The sequence below is a fragment of the Pinus tabuliformis genome, chromosome X (genome assembly GCF_031772625.1).
Source record: "Pinus tabuliformis cultivar Carrire ecotype Pingquan chromosome X, CPIR1, whole genome shotgun sequence".
Taxonomy (NCBI): domain Eukaryota; kingdom Viridiplantae; phylum Streptophyta; class Pinopsida; order Pinales; family Pinaceae; genus Pinus; species Pinus tabuliformis.
Window position 1 is genome coordinate 804,604,110 of NC_142308.1, and position 14,502 is coordinate 804,618,611.

Consider the following 14,502-nt stretch of genomic DNA (forward strand, 5'->3'; position numbering starts at 1 on the left):
AATCTTGACACTAACTATATTTAACATGAGGCATATAGCATTTTTTATCATTAAAACGTATTTGTGGAAAACAAATTTGCATGAAGAGCCATGCCAACTTTATAGCACCATTATAAATTTAATAAATGTTAAAAGGAATAACCATTACAATGTGAGATTAAAAAGGAAAATCACAACTGGTTATATGTATTCACAACTTTAATAACTGAAACCTTGATTGAGTATAAATATGTATCTAATTTCCCAAAAGTAATAATTATGGATACATATCAATGTCAAAAGTAATAATTCTGGATACATATCAATGTCAAAGGTACATGAAATCTTTTCGATACAACTAGAGTGGCCCCCATTGGATGGAATCTTTTGGAAACCATACTATCCTAAACAATGGTGGGACCAAATGATTGATATTATTAGAGCATCTCCTCCATCATGAAATCATGTTTTGCAGGAAACCTGCGCTTCAGTCAAAGGACTGACAACTATTAAGGCTTGTTTTTTGAATCTGCACGCACGTGCTTCTTCAAAAAATGTTACAGCATATATTAAATACGAGGGGTCAAGAGAAAGGTTGGCCCTTGCGTGCAAACTCTAGTGTAGAAGAAGATTGCAGTGAAAAAAAATGGTGAAGAGTCCACTGCAGGCCTCAATGTGCAGAATATGACGTTGGATGAGGTGCAAAGTGCCTTCAAAGTCTCTGCGGAATATGCGGGCAGGCTATGATTCTGCTGTAAACGTCCTCTACCTTTATTCATTCATTCTTTGAGAAGATATCAAGTAGAATTACAAGATCATTATGTGTTAGTTGTGGTTGCCTTCCTGTAAGTTGGATACAGAGGAAGATGCAGCATCTCAAGGAAAATCAACAGCAGCAGCAATCAACAAAGGAGAATAGCAACATTACCGTTATTCAGGATGGGCAGACTCCTCCTGCAATACCCACGAATGAAGCCAAGACCAGAGTTGTTACTTTGGACGTATTCCGAGGCCTCACCATTGCAGTACCTTTCTCTCTTCTTTAATTGAATACTTGTATTCTGTCTGTGACTGTCCCTCTGAAAAAACTTAATGATGATGAGTTCTAAGCTCATTCTGTTGCTTATAATGTTTGATTTAATAAAGAAATGATTGTGAAAAGGAGTTTTCCGTATTTTTTCGCTAGTTTTTTTAAAGCATCAAAACAATATATAGCAGGATATTGCTTTTTTTAAGGAAAAAAAAGCATCAAAACAAAAGCCCAGGCCGCCTTTTCCTTTCTGATCATGTTTTCTTTTCTTATCAGGGCCGGTTCAGTGAGTCCTATAATGATGATATGGAATTTTGTGCAGGTTATGATTTTGGTGGATGATGCAGGAGGAGAATGGCCGCACATCACTCACGCACCTTGGAATGGGTGTAATCTAGCAGATTTTGTGATGCCTTTCTTTCTCTTCATTGTTGGAGTGGCAATAGCTCTCGCTTTCAAGGTAGTCCAGCAACTGTTTTTATACGCGCATGCTTGGCAATCCTTCAATTGGAAAACATAGATCAGTAAATGGCATATCGGATCAGTCGGAAATAGTTTACGACCCATAGACCTACTAGTTTGATTCTGTGTTCTCATTGTAAACCACTTTCCAACTTCTGATGGATTTTTCTTTTACGAGCAATGGTTGGAAAATGGGTTTTTGTTTTTGTTATAAATTTGGTGATTCCCTGAAAATCTGCTGGTATATATATACAGTAGTTATTTTTCTTTTTGTCTGGATGTTTTGTTTTGTTACTGACCAGTGACATCCGCTTTTTGGCAATGGTGGAAAAATGCCCAATGTCTGAATTTTTTTATGGTAGCTGCCTTAAACTAGTGTTGCAAACGGTAGTTTCTGGAACTTATTGGAAAAATAAGCCATGCACCAACAAAATATATGATTTAACCATTCAGATCTAACCATGTTCACCCGCATCAACATTGCAGAATTCATTCATTAAGGCTACTTCTCACAAAAGTATGTTAAGCGAGGATACTAAATTTTGCCACTACATAAGACTCTAGGAAACAGCCGTAATCATCTTTTTCTAATAACTGCTGCACTCCCTAGAATACTATTATCAGAAGCTAAATGGTAGTATCTTTGCAGAGAATCACTGAGATAGCGCCTGCAATTAAGAAGGTAGTTGTGAGAACTTTGAAGCTTCTCTTCTGGGGAATCCTTCTGCAAGGTACTTATCAAAACATAGTTACTTTTATACTCCTATCTGGCTTTCAAGTTTTCACAGCTTATATACTTTACTCTTGCAGGTGGTTATTCCCATGCACCAGATGACTTGTCTTACGGAGTTAATATGAAAAAAATAAGATGGTGTGGCATTCTTCAGGTACAAAAACTGCTTTGCCATTGAATGCAAACTAGTGAACAAAATTGTAAATAACAGAATTTATCAGCAGGATGTGATTTAGAGTAGTGACTGCCATTATCCATACATATATTCTCAGAGAGTCATTTGTATCTGTAATCTTGTAACTGCTAAGTGGTTCTTGAATTTAGAGATAGTCGGCCAGCCTTCCAGCATGGTACACAGTGTCAGTCAATTGGGCTTTTATCACAGTAGGTAAATTGATCCTCTGTGGTTATCGAGATTTTTTAGTTCACTGATAGGAGAATCTGCAATTGATATCTCCCCTGCCATGACCAATAAGGCTGAGAGGTGAAATTGATCCTTCAGTGTGACAATCCAATGCAAAAATTGATTAGGGGAACTGGGGTTTTATCACCTAGGCGGATGAATTTAGATGATTTATTTAGTAGATTTTAATTGAATAGACATTAGCTGAAAGAAATAAAGAGTATGCTTGGTATGAATCAGCGGATTGCGTTGGCTTACCTGGTGGTGTCACTAGTGGAGATAACAACAATAAAGAAGAGACCGACAAATCTACCTCCTGAGCGTTTTTCCATATTCAAGTTATATATCTGGAATTGGTAAGCACATCAAAATCCTTGAGCACCACTGCCTTCTTTCCGCCTACCAGAATTTTACGAGGAATTTTACTTTTCATTCTTTATCATCGCTTTCTCTGACTTGGTCATTTCCTTGCCAGGCTTTTTGGGCTATGTGTGTTCCTCATTTACTTCGCAACAACATATGGGCTCTACGTTCCAAATTGGCATTTTATTTTGCGTGATGAAGACAGTCCCTACAATGGAAAGTTATTTACAGTAAGTTCTTTGTGTCTGCCCAGGGAAAAGCACAGAAAACTTTTCCATCGTGACAGTGATTATTTCTCTTTTCAGCACTTCAGAATTAGTCACTAGGCTATGGTTTCAGAATATTTGTAAGAAAAAGGAATTAGTTCTGAGCAATTGTGCAAAGAAAGACTAAATTTGTGGCGTTAACAAGGAAATCCACGTGCTGCTCTCATTTGTGCTGGTGTAGTTTTGTCAGAACTAGTCTAATAGTCGGGAATCTTTAAATTTTACAGAAAATCAGCTGGTTTAAATCATGTCAGAGTTATTAATCAAATATAATATGCATTGTAACAGGCCCCGTCCAGCAATGGATGCGTGTTGGACGGAGGTTCAGAATCACATCTCAAGTTATACTTCTCTAAATTGAAAGAGGCAACGTGATCATTATTTATTTTACTTTTCAAGCGAAGTAAATATGTGCTTTCCGGGTTTCCTGGCTTTCCGCCCTTGATTAAAGCGGAGATAGTCAATTTGCCGAACTATGGAATAAGCTCAAACCTCACGCCTAATGCAGCCTTCGAGATCCATAAGATGCCCCGCTTGCAGGTTCCCAGACACACTATTGTGTTAGCTTAATAACGATTCTACTATAATGCAGAATAAACACTTAAAAGAATGGAAAAAAAAATTAATTCCCAAGAAAACATACCTCCGGCTATTGACGTTTTTACACACTCTGATACTGTGTACCTGAGCTCAAAACTCACGCAGTACTCTCAAAATAGGTAGTCTCAAAGACCTCCTTGGATGGACCTCCTTGGATGGATGGATGCATGCAGGAAAGAAATAAGTAATTCCAAATCTCGCCCGCCGGCCTTCTTTCTTCCAATATCAAAAACTTTACTTGATTTGAATTGAAAACCCGCGTCCTGACGTTGACTCGATAAAACGGTATTTGATTGATCGCCTCCAAACTCAAATCATGGTGCCATGAGCTCAAACTCAAATCATGGTGCCGTGAGCATTATAAGCACATAATCCCTCTGAAATTTCCAACGAATGAAAAGAACAATGATAATTTAATCCTAATCAGTGCTTGCCAAAAGTCAGGGAAGAAGAACAGCAAGAACAACTCGCAGACCAAAGGAACGATTAACTCTGAGGTAGGCAAATTGTTCCCCAATCCTGTTTGGCACTTCCAAGCTCTCCACACTCTGATTTGATGGTGTAAGGCTGAAGGGAATTGAGTTGAGTGAGCTTGGGGACCAAACAGTCTTTATAGCCAAGCTTCCATCAAGCTTTTGATGGCTATGTGTCAAGTGTTCCACAAATCATGGTAGAGAACTGCAGAGGGAGTAATGGACCACTTTAGGAGCTCCCAACCAGAAATTAATTTAACTGCAAATGGTTTCCTTAATTATCGGCAGCTGGAAAGGGAAGCTCTCCAATAGACAGTGCGGCGGCAAACAATTTCCCTAATAGTCGGCGACCGTTGAGCTAACTGACTCGGCGACAGACAATTTTCCTGATAATCGGCAACCATTGAGCTAACATTCTCCCACTTGGTCCATACTTCCAATTTTAAAGTCTCATCTTAAAACCCATTGATAATCTATATTAAGTAATAGATACATGAATCATGGCGATAAGTCCTCTAATGACGAGTATTATCTTCCATGTATTACTATGTATTTATTTCTATTAAAATTTATGTGGCAGCAATTTCTTAATGAATAAACCTTATGTTTATTCTTGGTCCTACACAGATGAATTTTCTCAAATCAAATTAAGGTGCACATAAATATGAGAAAAACATCACAATAATTAAGAATTTCATTAAAATAACATTGTCCATACAATGAGAAACTACATAATGGAACCAAGTCCCATATTCAATACATGATCCTTGAATTTAAATGGTGGCATGCCCTTAGTCAAAGGATCAGTGATCTTCAACTCAGTGCTGCGTGCTCAATGACCACTTTCTTTTCTTTAACACGTTCCCTTATAGTTAAATACTTAATGTCGATGTGTTTATTTCGACTCCCACTTTTGTTGTTCTTAGCCATAAAAACAGCAGCTGAATTGTCGCAATATATTCTCAATGGCTTAGAGGTAGAATCCATAATTCTAAGCCCAGAAATGAAACTCTTAAGCCATACACCATGTAAAGTAGCCTCGAAACAAGAAATGAACTCGGCTTCCATAGTGGAAGTGGCAATCAAGGTCTACTTGGCACTCCTCCATGATACAGCTCCACCGGCCATCATAAAAATGTATCCTAATGTTGATTTGCGTGAATCAACAAATCCAGCAAAGTCAGAATCTGAGTAGCCAATTACTTCCAAATTGTCCGTTCGTCTATACACAAGCATGTAGTTTTTGGTTCCTTGAAGGTACCTCATTACTTTCTTTGCAACTCTCCAGTGGTTTGAACCTGGATCACTCTGTTATCGTCCCAACATTCCCACAACAAATGCAATGTCAGGTCTTGTGCAGACCTGAGCATACATTAGGCTTCCGACAGTAGAAGCATATGGAATGTTCTTCATTTGTTCCCTTTCAAAGTCGTTCTTCGGGCATTGGTTCAAATTGAACCTATCACCCTTCACTATGGGAGCTACACGTGGTGAACAATCCTTCATCCGAAATCTCTCTAAAATTTTATTAATATAGGTTTCCTGAGACAGACCCAAGATGCCTCGAAATCTGTCTCTATGGATCTTAATGCCAACGACATAAGATGCCTCACCCATATTCTTTATATCGAAATTTTTAGAGAGGAATTGTTTCACCTCATGCAACAAACCCTTATCATTGGTTGCTAGCAAAATGTCATCCACATATAAAACAAGAAAACAGATTTTACTCCCACTGACTTTCAGGTATATACATTGATCCATAATGTTTTCTACAAAACCGAAAGAAGAAATTACATGATGGAATTTCAAATACCATTGGCGGGATGCTTGTTTTAAACCGTATAATGATTTCTTGAGCTTGAAAACCAATTGCTCACCATCACTAGAGGGGAATCCTTCAGGGTGTTTCATGTAAACCTCCTCCTCTAGATCTCCATTGAGAAATGTTGTTTTCACATCCATTTGTTGCAACTCCAAGTGAAAATGGGCCACTAATCCCATAATAATGCGCAAGGAATCTTTCTTAGATACAGAAGAGAAAGTCTCCGTGTAGTCGATTCCTTCTTTCTGAGTGAATCCTTTAGCAACAAGTCTTGCCTTGTATCTCTCAATGTTTCCCAATGAGTTTTTCTTTGTCTTAAAGACCCATTTACATCCAATGGCTTTTGCACCATTAGGCAACTCAACAAGATCCCAGACTTCGTTACTGTTTATAGAATTCATCTCTTCTTTCATGGCATCTTACCATAATTCTGATTCTTTGCAACTCATGGCTTGTGAAAAAGACTTGGGATCATTTTCAACTGCAATGTTGTAGTCAGATTCTTGCAGATACACAACATAATCAATAGGGATTGTTGATCTCTTTGGTCTAGTAGATCTTCTTAATGTTGTACCACCATCTTCCTGAGAAGTATGTAGTTCAACTCGTTGTTCAAAAGTTCTTGGAAACTCTTGAACTACCTGATCTATTGGAATGCCGTCAGCAGCTTGTGGAACTTCAACAATTGGTTGTTCAACACCAGTTTGTATTTGAGGGGTGCTGTGAACAATAACTAATCTATCACTTGAGGTGGAAGGTTGAGATTTTGAATGATCCTTCTCAGAAACTATGTTCCTGGTTTCATCGCTCCCACTGATCAAGTCATTTTCAAGAAACTTTGCATTTCTTGATTCCACAATCCTAGTGCTTTGAGATGGACAGTAAAATCTGTAACCTTTAGACCTTTCAACATATCCAATGAAATACCCACTAATGGTCCTTGGGTCCAGCTTCTTCTCTTGTGGATTATATATTCTCACTTCAGACGGGCATCCCCAAACGCGCATATGTCGCAAACTCGGTTTCCAACCTTTCCATAATTCAAATGGCATTTTAGGAACAACCTTGGTTGGAACTCGGTTTAATATATACACTGCCATCTTAAGTGCTTCAGTCCACAAGGATTTAGGAAGATTGGAGCTGCTAAGCATACTCCGCACCATGTCCAATAATGTTCGGTTTCTTCTTTTTGCTACACCATTCTGGTCGGGTGAACCAGGCATGGTGTATTGGGCAACAATCCCATGCTCTTGAAGAAATTTTGCGAATGGCCCAGGTGCTTGTCCATCTTCTGTGTATCTACCATAATATTCTCCACCTCTATTTGATCTCATGATTTTAATTTGTTTGCTGCATTGTTTCTCTACTTCAGCATTAAAGATCTTAAAGGCATCTAATGCTTTGTTCTTTTTATGAAGCATGTAGAGATACATATATCGTGAGTAATCATCTATAAAAGAGATGAAGTATGTCTGACCATGTGAGTCCATGCCTGGACTACATATATCAGTATGTATGATCTCTAATATGTCTAAATTCCTATTGGCACCTTTCTTTGACTTGTTGGTCTGCTTTCCCTTTATGCAGTCCACACAAGTCTCAAAATCAGTAAAATCCAGAGTATTAAGTACCCCTTCATTTACTACTCTTTTAATTCTTTCTATGGAGATATGACCTAATCTCCGGTGCCATAATTTAGAGGAATCTTCATTAATAACACATCTTTTAGTGCCAGTGTGAACATGCATTGAATCATAAGTGACATTGTTTTGTAAATTAATGCAGTAAAGACCATTAGACAAAATACCATTCCCAACACAATCAGATTTATAAAATAAACTGAAGGATGTCTCTGAAAAGTTAAAGGAATATCCAAAAGGTACAAGCCTTGAAACTGAAATCAAGTTTCTAGAAAAACTTGGAACATAAAAGGTCTTTTCTAATTCTAAAACAAAGCCACTACTTAAAGTTAAATAGCATGTTCCTATAGCTTCCACATGCGAGCCCATCTTGTTTCCTAATAAGATGCTTTGCTCACTTCCCACTGGCTTCCTTAGGTTTTGCAAACCCTGCAAGGAATTCGAAATGTGAATTGTTGATCTAGAATCAATCCACCAGGTGTTAATATTGACATTAACCATATTAGATTCATAACAAACAAACGAGATTGGATTACCTTTGTCCGCAAGCCATTTATGAAATTTGGCGCATTCCTTCTTCATGTGTCCCTTCTTTTTACAGAAGAAACACTTGGAATCCTTCCTGATATCGGCTTGGGGAGGTACTTTACCTTTCCCTTTCCAATTGGCTTGAGATTTGCCATTTCCTCGCGTTGCTAGCATTGCACTTTCTCCTAGTTCCATCACCAGTCTATCTTCCTCTTGAACACACATGGTCATGAGTTCATTAATTGACCATTTATCCTTATGTGTATTGTATGAGATTTTGAAGGGTCCGTATTGGTGCAGAAGGGTGTTCAAGATGTAGTGCACTAGGAAGGACTTCGATATTTCAACCTCGAGTTTCTTCAATTGAGCCACAGTGTCCCTCATTTGCATGATGTGCTCGCGCACACCTTTCACACTGGTGAGCCTTAGGGATAAGAACTTCATGATTAGGGTATTTGCTAGTGCCTTGTCTAAAGTGACGAATTGATCATCAATGGCTTTCAGCAAGTCTCGGACCTTTTCATGCTGATCAACGAAACCATGAATACCAACTGAAATTTTAGTCTTAATGAACATCATGCTTAGGCGATTAGATAGCTCTCATCGTTCATAAAGCGTGATGTCCGCTGCAGTGCTGGTATTAGTGAGTGCCGGTAGTTCATCTTTCCTAATAGCATAGTCTATGTCCATCCACCCCAAATGAAGGAGAAATCTCTCTTTCCAGACCTTATAGTTATCTCCCTTAAGTTCAAGGATATCACAACGAATTTCAGAGAAATTTGCAGGTTGTACAACTGCATAAAAGTAAAGATTACATGTTTATGTTAAAATTGAGGCCTAAATAAAATTTCATGCTTTACCAATGTAAAGCATGCTTAAAAAATTGAATCTAATGACATAAAAATTGTCTGTGGACTAAATTTTCAATTCAAGCAGATTCAATTATTCTTTATAATAGAATTGATCAAATTGTTCACTTAATTCATAATTCTAAAGGGTATATTATGATTATAATTTGATATAAATTCTATCTTAGATTTGAACTTTATGATAAAACTATTAATTCATAATTCCTGTGGGTAAGTTATGAATATTTTATCCTAATTAATTATATAAATATAATAAAAATTCCCGTGGGATAAAATTTATTATATTTAGTATAATTAATTACAATTAATGTCTAAATATTCTTTATGTGATCCTAATCAATCATAATATATAATATTATTTAATTAGAGATGTTGTGGCTATTCTCTAATCAATTAAAATTATATGGATCACTAGACATTATTTCTTTTATGCATAAAAAATTAGCTTGAAATAAACTATAATATTCATGCATAACATTCAACGATGGGTCTCGTATACTCATCCAAAATAGCATGTTTTGATTTAAAACAAAAATAATCAATTCATGCAAATTAAATACGAGCATAGTTAATAAATTTTGCACAACAATTATCCAAAATGCATATAATTAAATAAATATTATAAGCATAAAAATTGAGCAAAAATTAGACATATTTCCAAATAAATGCCTTAATTCAGAAAATTCTCAAAATATAACATTAGCATAATAGAGCATGTCTATAAACACCAAGGCAGAGATAAAACGACTCTGATACCAAATGTTAGCTTAATAACGATTCTGCTATAATGCGGAATAAACACTTAAAAGAATAAAAAAAAAACTTTAATGCCCAAGAAAACATGCCTTCGGCCATTGACGTTTGCTCACACTCTGATACTATTTACCTGAGCTCAAACCTCACGCAGTAGTCTCAAAATAGGTAGTCTCAAAGACCTCCTTGGATGGATGCATGCAGGAAAGAAATAAGTGATTCCAAATCTCGCTCGCCGGCCTTCTTTCTTCCAGTATCAAAAACTTTACTTGATTTGAATTGAGAACCTGCGTCCTAACTTTGGCTCGATAAAACGGTATTTGATTGACCGCCTCCAAACTCAAATCATGGTGTTGTGAGCATTATAAGCACATAATCCGTCTAAAATTTCCAACGAATGAACAGAACAATGATAATTTAATCCTAATCAGTGCTTGCCAAAAGTTAGGGAAGAAGAACAACGAGAACAACTCGCAAACCAAAGGAACGATTAACTCGGAGGCAGGCAGATTGTTCCCCATTCCCGTTTGGCACTTCCAAGCTCTCCACACTCTGATTTGACGGTGTAAGGCTGAAGGGAATTGAGTTGAGTGAGCTTGGGGACCAAACAGAAGTCTTTATAGCCAAACTTCCATCAAGCTTTTGCTGGCTATGTGTCAAGTGTTCCACAAATCATGGTAGAGAACTGCAGAGGGAGTAATGGACCACTCCAGGAGCTCCCAACTAGAAATTAATTTAACTGCAAATGGTTTCCTTAATTATCGGCAGCTAGAAAGGGAAGCTCTCCGATACACAGTTCGGCGGCAGACAATTTTCCTGATAGTCGGCGGTCGTTCAGCTAACATATTGTTCCTCACAAACATATTCTAGTCTCAATACACAAGCCCCACCCCTGTCCTAAGGGTCAACCAGTCATGCAGGCGTTCCAATACTCCTTGACCCATGGGCAACAACCAATAGTAGTTTGAGAACAACACCTCCCTTAGAATTTGGTACTCCCCAGTGTTGTTAAAAGCGCGATCGGGATTAAATCGGCGCGGGGAACATATCGGAAAAAATCGGAAAAATCGGGAAAAAATCGGAAAAAAGCGGGAAAAAATCGTTTGGTACAAAAATATTCATTTTTTTTTCATTTTTTTTCAATTTTTTTAATATCTAAACCATCTACAACATAAAATAAATACATACACATAAATATGATAAAAAAACTAATATATAAGATGTTTAATATCATTTCTAGCGCTAAAATCACACATAACATTGAATCATGTCCTGAATAGTAAGTCCTGACTCCTGAGTCCCAACTCAGCCTCAAAATATCAACAAAAAATATGATAATGTATCTCATCATGTCATAATGTCATATACAATAAAATGAAAGTCTAATCCTATTGATTTCCTCTGCCCCTCTTGCGAGAAAATGCCACAGCTTTCCCTTTCCCTCTAGATGTAGATGCTGGTGCCCGTGCAGGTGGAAATGGCAGTGGAGTCTGATGTGCTCTAGACGTTGAAGAACTAGAAGTAGGAGCTATAGGAGGTAGACCACGTCCTCTACTGGTGGCAGGGATAGCCCGGGCAGGTGGTGTCACCTGGAAACATTACAATCTCCCAATCCTGAAATCCTGAAAAACTGATAAGTCTGCTGAATTTTAAATGAAATCTAAAATTCTACTTTCTCCATATGAAATCCAATGAGGCTGGAACCACTCTCAAACATCCTGAGTCATTTCATGGTAATGTTAAAAATTTAAGTAAAAGGATGAAAATAAAGATTAAGGAGAATGTCACTTTTACTTTAAGAATTTAACATTACCATGAATAGCATATCCATACTAGGGCCTAGACTTGATCATTAAGCTACCCCACTCAAAAATTATTTGTTTCTTTCAAAAAACATTGCATGAAAAAACCCAAAAAAAGTTATAAAACTATGCTGTCCTGAGCCCCCACGATTTTTTCGTTAAAAATCGCGCTTTTTTCGAAAAGATCGCGATTTTTTGAAAAAAGCGCGATTTTTTCAGTAAAAATCGGCAAAAAAAAAGTAGGCGATTTTTTCGTATAAAAATCGCGATTTGATCGGCAAGGTGAAAAAATCGCGATTTTTTCGCGATTTTAACAACACTGGACTACTCCCCTCCCGTGTGCTCCCATAGAGTCTCAGAGTTGGTACTCCCATCAGCTTGGTTAGCGATAAAATAGTAACCAGAATTGAAACACCGATCAAAGTGGAACTGGATTTATCCCCAAGTCTCCCTAATGCCAGCTAAGTATACATTGTATTCCATTGCTTGGCTTTCCTAGCATTTAACTAGCACCAGTTTGGTTTCTGATTAGATAATCTAGCAATTTTGAAACTAATGTCAACAATAATCAATCACTCAATAGTATAAATTATATACTTTTGGCAACAATTAAATAACAAATTAAATATTAATTAGTATCCAATTAAAAATTTCATTCTTTACACCACTGCACTTATTGCATTAAAAAAGATGACTTAGGAAAATTTGTCCAAAGTCAAGCATTAAGTTCCTGCCCCCTTCCCCTTGACAGGGAAACGTCCCTAGCCCCAAAAATATAAAAAAAAAAATATGGATATAATTTCTTCACATCAGAAGGCAACTCTAGAGTATCATCCTTCTTTGTATAATGCCTCCATTGGGTCCTAACCAACTCTTCGGTCCGGTTCAACAACGATTTGATGTCCATGATCTGTAGGGGCCTCTATATGAAATTCCTGAGTAGACGCTATCTAAATACTGGTATAATCAAGAATACGATTACAGTTCGGACATATTTCCTGAGTAATAAAACATGAGATACATCGCAAAACTCTAAATGGGGTGGTCATGCCGTTGTGCAAATGAAAGGTCCAACTTGCTTCAGAACGTCTAAGGGTCCACAATATCTGTTAGCGAACATCTTCCACTTTCCCATTTTCAATGATCTTTGCTTAGGTTGGACTCTAAGAAAGGCACTCTTACCAACATGAAAGTTTCACTCAGTTACTCTGTTACCTGCATAAGGTTTCCATCTATTTTGTGCTACTTTTTAGATAACCTTATTGGTTATAGCTTCCATTTCCTCTGATTCCACATTCAGATCTTTCATAATGACTTCTAGATTATCCTAACCTATACCAATAGGATAATTGTATTTTCATCTATAAGATAAGATAAGATAATTATATTTATGTCCAACTATTGACCACAAAGTAGGTCAAAAGGACTGTTGAGTACAATGATGTTCATACAATGCGGGAGAACCAAACAATCTCCTATAAAAAATACAATGCATGAATATAAAAGGTACAATGCAAGAACATAAAAGATACAATGTATGGAATGCCTTGGTGGAGAAGATCGAGGAGCTAATGGGTCTGAGGATCATACCCATCTCTCCTAATATCCAAAGCTCACTGAAGAACACTGAAAAAAACTCCACAAAGCTTGTTGGCTCGATGAAGGGCCGGTGGAAAGTGTGGACCATCCACTAAATCGTTGTCTGGGGGAGTTCACGCACTGTTGAGGTATAGAGGACCTAATCCATCTCTAAGGGATGGATCTGACACAGATTTGCTGTTGAAATCTCATGTGGCAGGGTGAGGTCCCACGGATCCTCACTAATCTAGAGTCTAGATATGAACTGGTATCAATCGGTCTCTTGGTGCTCCTGTCAGAAGGTAGTACCTGAAAATCTGTGTGGGGTTTGGTTTGATGGGAGGCTGAAGAATATGCGCTCGGAACCGAAAAGCCTCCTGCATATATAGGGCCAAACATCTCTGATCAGGATACTTGAAAAAGTTTGCGAGGGTATGAGAATCTCTGAACAAGCAATGGAACCTTCTTCTGGTCTCGTATTAAATAGGGCATCCAAAAATGAAGTGCACCTCGTTCTTTACTTCCTGTAAATGACATACCTGGTAGATTCTGTCTGGTCTATCAATCGGTGGTCCGTTTCTACCTGAAGTCTATGAGAACCTACTCTGAACTGGCCTAGCGGAATGTGAAGAGCACGCATCCAGTGGTGAAATGTATACTGGGGTCGAACAATGAACCCGTCTCTCAACTCCAAGAAATGCTCAACGTAGAAGACCATCTTTGGGCGCAACCCTCCCAGAGAATTGACCCAGGTGACCTAGATGAACTGCCTATAGATTTCCTCCCTCATGATCTTGTTCAACTCCTGTCTAGTAGGTAAAAGGTGACCAAGAGCATACAAGATTTTGAAAGGGCTCATTTTTAGAGAGGTATGATATCCATTATTATAGGGAAATTCTACTAAAAGGAGATATTCTTCCCAGCACCTAAGTTGTTTCATCACATACATTCTCAACATGTCATCTAGTACCCGATTCACTTTCTCAGTTTGACCACAATCTTTCGATGATATGTTGTGCTGAAATTCAAGCTGATGACTAAGTTTTGGAACGAAGTGTCTCCAAAATCTGAAAGTAAATTTTAGATATCTGGCTAATACTAAGGCCTTGGGTATTCTATAATTTTAATGCTGCTTTCAGAAAAATGTGAGCTATGTTTGAGCTTGCCGTGTTAACATTATTGACTTAGTCCAGTAAAG

General features: G+C 37.7%; 1 protein-coding gene across 3 annotated transcripts in view; it reads left to right on the plus strand.

Annotated features, from left to right (window-relative positions):
• The first annotated feature begins 433 nt into the window (after positions 1-433).
• The window catches only part of LOC149142237 (uncharacterized), a 229,431-nt gene continuing 215,362 nt past the window's right edge, over positions 434-14,502 (plus strand). For 2 of the 3 annotated variants that reach the window (XM_089446731.1, XM_089446733.1), the window contains exons 1-6: positions 434-1,004; positions 1,332-1,469; positions 2,121-2,202; positions 2,282-2,358; positions 2,848-2,963; positions 3,083-3,200. In XM_089446731.1, coding sequence (XP_089302857.1) covers positions 846-1,004; positions 1,332-1,469; positions 2,121-2,202; positions 2,282-2,358; positions 2,848-2,963; positions 3,083-3,200 — 690 coding nt within the window. In that variant the 5' untranslated portion in view covers positions 434-845. Of the gene's footprint in view, positions 1,005-1,285; positions 1,470-2,120; positions 2,203-2,281; positions 2,359-2,847; positions 2,964-3,082; positions 3,201-14,502 lie in introns of all 3 variants that reach the window. The other variant, XM_089446732.1, reaches the window with a different exon arrangement.